The sequence below is a fragment of the Mycetomoellerius zeteki genome, unplaced genomic scaffold (genome assembly GCF_001594055.1).
Source record: "Mycetomoellerius zeteki isolate Tzet28-1 unplaced genomic scaffold, Tzet1.0 scaffold111, whole genome shotgun sequence".
Classification (NCBI taxonomy): domain Eukaryota; kingdom Metazoa; phylum Arthropoda; class Insecta; order Hymenoptera; family Formicidae; genus Mycetomoellerius; species Mycetomoellerius zeteki.
Window position 1 is genome coordinate 236,855 of NW_017256029.1, and position 5,954 is coordinate 242,808.

Consider the following 5,954-nt stretch of genomic DNA (forward strand, 5'->3'; position numbering starts at 1 on the left):
AGTAGCCGTGGACAAGCGCCGCGAAAATACAAATTATAACAAACGATCACAGGCCAAACCAAAGCTCACAAATAATCGACAGATCTTTGCCGAAGGGTTACGCAAGGTACGAGTAATGGTAATGTTGGGATCTTGGGAGGAATGAGGTCCTCCTGATCGAGATCATTGAGAGCTAGCCGGATGGAAGCAACGTACGGTTCTGTGAGAGGGCAGAAGAATATAACGTGTGCGAAGTCTTGTGAGGGAGCTCCACAAAGGCATGAAGGATTGTCAATCAGGTTTTTGCGAAAAAGACTGTAGTTAAGATTAAAATGGTTACTCCTAAGGCGATTTAACGTGGTGATCATGATGCGAGAGAACCGAAGATCATGAAACCAAGGCTTATTATTATGGGTATAGCAATTTTTAAAATAGTATTCGCCCGTGATCCGAGATGTCCTTTCAATATAACTATCAAATGCTTTAGACAGACGCATCCTCGGTATGGAGAATAAGTCGGAGTAGGGAGTCATGAAATTTGATTCAGCCCCCTCTCCTATAGCTTTTTTGGCTAGTTGGTCAGCTATTTCGTTATCTTGAATTCCGCAATGTGAGGGTACCCAAATGAAGCTAACCTGGGTGTTGCGGAACTTCGCCTCCTCTATGAGAACCCTGATGTACGAGATAATGTAATTGTTGGTTCTATTGCGGAAACCCGCAAGGGAATCAAGAACACTTTTGGAGTCAGAAACAATAACTATACGGCTGAGGTCATTGTGAAGGGCAAAGAGTAGAGCATTGTATATGGCCCATGCCTCGGACGTAAACACAGACGCGTACGAGGATAATTTAAACATAAAATGGAGGTCAAGCTGGGGAGAATAGACCACAGAACCCACATATGTACCATCATTAACCTTTGAACCGTCCGTGTAGAAGACAATGGCGCGAGCGAGCACGCGCCGAAAGGTATCCTCAAAAATCGGTTGGATATTCTGTTGAGGAATGGTATCAAAATTTTTAAGAATATTAGGTGGTAGGGATAAATAGGAAACATTCGTACAGGTAGAGTAATATGAATTTTGATACGCAGGGAGGCCAGGCGTAATGAGCATGAGTTTGTTGTAGGACCACATATGAAGAAAAACAAGCGCCGCCGGAAAGTGAGTGCCTAAATAGAAAGAGCGGGGTGTGTTAACGACCAAATCGCAAATCTCCAGAAGCTTAGTCACAACCGGGTGATCCCGAAAGGAAATTATTTTAAGAAAGTATTTCGAAGCTAGGTACTCAAACTTTTGTTTCAAGAGGGGTTCCCTCGTTTCAGCATGTATCACATTTATCGGAGTAGAGTTACGGTACCCACAAGCTATGCGTATTGCCTGATTTTGTATGCGTTGCAGTCTAACTAGCAAACGGTTGTCATTCAGGGCGAAAATAAGAGACGCATACTCGAAAGAGGCACGAATCATGGATCTATAGACGGATAGAAGGAGATTAGGGTTGGCCCCCCACCAAGTCCCCCTCAAAGCAGAAATGACCGAGATCGTACGTTTGCCTTTACAGATAACCTGTTCCAGATGATTCTTACCTGAAAGTTTGGGATCAAAGACAATACCCAGAAATCTCACCGATGTTGAGGGGGAGAGGACGGTTCCCTCCAATTCTATGTTGAGATTCGAATATGATAGATTCTTTCTTTTTGAGAAGACCATCATCTGAGTCTTCTTTGGTGATATCTCAAGACCTCTCTCACAAAGAAAGGATTGAATGTTTTTAAGCGATCTTTCTACAGATCGGAGTGCTGTTACAGATACGGAGTTAGAAGCATATATAACGATATCGTTGGCAAACTGCAACAAGGTATTGGGGTCCAGTACTTTATTGATTTCCCTAAGATAAATGTTAAAAAGGGTAGGACTGAGGACCGAGCCCTGCGGAGTGCCCTTATGGGAAATATAAGGTGAGAGATCCCTGAATAACAAACTGAATTGTGCGCGAAGAAATCAAGTTTTTTATAAAGTGTATAAAGAGGGGGGGAAATCCAGAATTGATGAGGTCCTGGATAAGAATGTGAGGGAGAACATTATCAAACGCAGATTTGATATCTATAAAAATAGCGATGGTATCTTGTTTCTTGAGAAAAGCCGTATGAATGTGTGAGGAGAAAATAATCAAATTGTCCTGGCAAGACCTAAATTTTCTAAATCCAAATTGATTGTCTGGCAAAAGCGAAGGGAGTGGAGAAGAAGGAGATTCAATAAGCCAGTAGTCTGTTGAGAAACATATGTTCCGTGATTTTAAGTATCCACGACGTTAAAGAAATGGGTCGATATCCCGTTCCATGGGGTTTCGGGATGAGATAGACGATTGAGTGGGACCATTGGTGTGGAAAGATGGCCGAACAGAAAAATAAGTTCAACAAAGATAGTAGGCAAAAGAGAAGTTCTTCGGGAAGAACCTTGAGCAGGCGATATTCCACCCGATCCATGCCAGGGCTAGAAGCCGTCTTGACAGAGTCTAAAGCTGCCCTAAGTTCATTTATAGAGAAGGGAGAATCGAACTAAGAGAGCCGGTTCTCCGTCGACGTAGGAATGGGTGGAATAGGGGGAGAGCACGAGGGAGGACAAAATTTGTCCACAATGTCCTGGATTTCAGTAGTTTGACTACTTGCTTGACCTGTCTCCTTCCCGCAATTGGAGATTAGACGGCGGTTCTTGAATCTTTTGAGCATTCTCCACATCTGAGCAGAGGGAGTGAGATGATTAAGATTCTTACAAAAATTTTGCCAGCCTTTACGTTTGGCTCGACGAAGAACCTTACGAGTAGTGCGTACTGCCTCTTGATATACCGCATAATTTTCAATCGAAGGAATCCGTTTATATGTTTTAAGAAGAGCGGCTCGCTCGCGGACAGCCTCATCGCATTGAGGAGTCTACCAGGGGGCTGGAGGTAGTCCCCGCGAAGAGCGACCACCCCTATTAAAGAATTTGATCCTGTTAGAATTTTTATGAGGGGAGTTCTTATTGATACAGGACATGATGCCTTGAGTGAAGGTATTGTAACCTTCTTGCGGGGATATAGAAAGTGCCGCTTCAGAGGTCTCCCTAGCGATATCCCCCGCATGCACCTCCAACCAAGCGGCAACGCATTGCCACTGAAGTCGAGAGAGGCGGGTTCTATGTGAGAAAGTGTCAACCGATCGGACGAGCGAATTAAGAGAGACATAGATCGGAAAGTGGTCACTACCGAGAAGATTATTACTAACGGATACACAGCACAAGGATGATAGGTTGATAGAAGCAAATACTAAGTCGATAAATGAAGGAGCCCTAGTAGGATGTGAAAGGAAGGAGATGCATCAGGGTTTAAGCAGATGAGATTGAGGGATTCAGTCAAATCGCAGAGGGTTGTACCCGCCGAGTTGCGTCTCTGGGATCCCCAGAGGGGATGGTGAGCGTTGAAGTCACCTATCAATAACACAGAGTTGAATTGACTCATAAAAGAGTAAAAAGAATTTATAATACTATTAGTCATTGGTATAGAAGGATGACGATAAGCTCCTACGATGTTGAGGATGGAATCCTTGAGATGGATTTTAACTGCTAGAATTTCTAGGGCGGGAAGGAAGTTAAATTGGATGTCAACAATAGAAAAAAGAATCGAATTACGGATTAAAATGAGTAAACCTCTAATGTTGTTAGAGGTCGAATCGAGACGAATGCAATCGAAGCCACGAATCGAGAAGGCATGATCGGGACTCAAACAAGTTTCTGCGATGATAATAATGTCCAGCTCTTCGGAAATCTTTTCTATTTCAGGTTTTTTAGAGTAAGCCCCACGGCAATTCCAATAAGTTATTCTCAGCGGTTGACTAGAAACATAAGATTGAGACCTTATTGGTTGTTGCGAATTCATTTTACGGTTGAATTTTACTAGAGAACCTGACGAGGACTTCGTGTATTTGGCGAAGGCTATTTCCTAATGAAGGGTCACTGTAGTCTGATTGTTACCTATCACTTTGAGTAAGAGGTTGGATATTATGTTAATAAAGCTGGCAAGGTCCGGATGGGTAGAGCTGACATACGGAGCGGGGCCCGACAAAAAGGAAGATGAATCAGTAAGAGGCGAAGAAAAAAGATGGGGGTGAGGGATCGGCGGAGGGGTAAAGGGGAGGTGGGTGATCCGGGAGAAGGGAGTCCTGTTGTCCATACCATCTTCCGTGGGGAGCGATCAAACATGCGTTGTGTGCATTGCAAAGGTCCTGGCGGAGCCTTACATCATTCCGAGAGGGGCGAGGGTGAAAGAACTGTTTAGTCTGCGGCAGCGGCTTCTGCCGTTGGTGAGAAGAAATAGAGGAGGAGGAAGAACGCACCATGTCACTATATGACAGTCCGGAATCATGACCCGATGCACCAAACTCCGGGATTGTATCAAGGAGATCATAAGGATTGGTGTCCTGATAATATATAGGATCGATTCCCTGAGGCGGAAAAGGAAAATTCGACGGGGAACCGCGAGAAAAGGAAGGAGGGGAGGGGAGTATGGGAAAATTAATCAGGGGTGGCGGCGACGATCGAGGTGAAGAAGAGGAGATCCCCAGTTTACTGCGAGCCTCCGCATACGTTCTCCAAAGCGGCATATTGATAAACCTGCCTTTGTTTGATATACACCGGGCATCTCACAGAGGAGGGGAGATGTTCCTGACCGCAATTGCAACGTATGGGAGAGAGCTGATGTCGAGGACAGTCCTCTTGATTAGTGTGTCTGTTCTGTCCACATTTAGCGCAGCACGCCGCACTTTTGCAGTCAGAGCTAATGTGTCCAAACCTTAAACATGCGAAACACATGAGCACACGTGGAATGTATGGTAGAACTGGAAATGAAACATGCATGAAGGTTAATGCACGAGGGAGAAGTTGCCCCTGAAATTTAGCTAGTACGGAAAGAGTAGGGGTCAAAACATCCTTATCGTCTTTACGTATTTTGCGATGAAGCCTACGGACCGAAACTATCTTAGCCGTTGAATTAAATTCATTAAGAATCATCTCATCGGTGACTTCTAATGGCACGTTTTTAATGACACCGGTTCTCATAACTCTAAATGCAGGGATTGAGGCTTTCAAATTGTGTGCTTTAAGGTCGGCTAAATTAAGTATGCTGTTAGCTTTCTCGTAATTGTTAAGAGATACAGTTATCTCATTTCGGCCTGCAGACTTAACCTCGACAATATTGTTGCCGACATGCTTAGATATAGTAATATACGACTGACCATAATAGGGTTAATTCGAGTTGAATCGTTTACGGAATCCGCTTGAATGAGTACAATGTACGGAGGTAAATCTCTGGGATTATACTTGCAAATGAATTCAGGGGGAGAGTTAGGCTGTATGGGAAGAGAACCATTAACTACTTTTGGCGGGGGTTCCCCGGTACCTTGTCACTATCATGAGAACGCTTGTTCTGTTGATGAGAGACCGCGCTTACATGGGATTGAAGAGCCCTATTGCTCGTATTATTGCAGTCGGTTTCCGTGAGAGCTTCCCGTTCATGGGAGGAATTCATGGAGATATCCGAAATGGAACCATCCTCATTCGCCCCATCCGATGAGAGAGGGGAGCGAGATCTTTCCCTGTTATGTCTTATCATTGATGCCGGCGATAGGTTAGGTTTCACAACCGAGGATGCCTCTGAAATTGATAACGACTGAGCTTTCTGTTCTTTGTTAGGTTTCTTACCTTTTTTCCTTCCTCGAGCCATCTCAGATGAAGGCTTTATGGGCTGGGACTTGAGGAAGTGTAAAGCTGGGCGCTCTTCCCGTTTGATCGGGGAGGACGCCCCAGATCGAGCAGGGGAATTACAGGCACTTCTGAAAAAGCTATCAAGCTCATCAAAGAGAACTGAGGCACAGGCCTTAAAAGGACTCAATGTCCGCTTCCCTCCCGGGTCCGGGGCGAGCTGGCCCTCAGGCGAGTTCT

General features: G+C 44.7%; 2 protein-coding genes across 2 annotated transcripts; both read right to left on the reverse strand.

Moving 5' to 3' along the window:
* Window positions 1-65: 65 nt before the first annotated feature.
* Window positions 66-3,894, reverse strand: LOC108726270 (uncharacterized). The gene is made up of 3 exons (XM_018453735.1): window positions 3,648-3,894; window positions 3,287-3,446; window positions 66-1,962 (listed from the first exon to the last, which is right to left on the reverse strand). The coding sequence occupies exons 1-3, from the start codon at window positions 3,892-3,894 to the stop codon at window positions 66-68; spliced, it is 2,304 nt and encodes a 767-aa protein (XP_018309237.1).
* Window positions 3,895-4,580: 686 nt separating this feature from the next.
* On the reverse strand, window positions 4,581-5,736 carry LOC108726277 (uncharacterized). Its single transcript, XM_018453749.1, has 2 exons — window positions 5,413-5,736; window positions 4,581-5,243 (listed from the first exon to the last, which is right to left on the reverse strand). Exons 1-2 carry the CDS (start codon window positions 5,734-5,736, stop codon window positions 4,581-4,583), a joined length of 987 nt encoding a protein of 328 aa, XP_018309251.1.
* Between the last annotated feature and the right edge of the window lie 218 nt (window positions 5,737-5,954).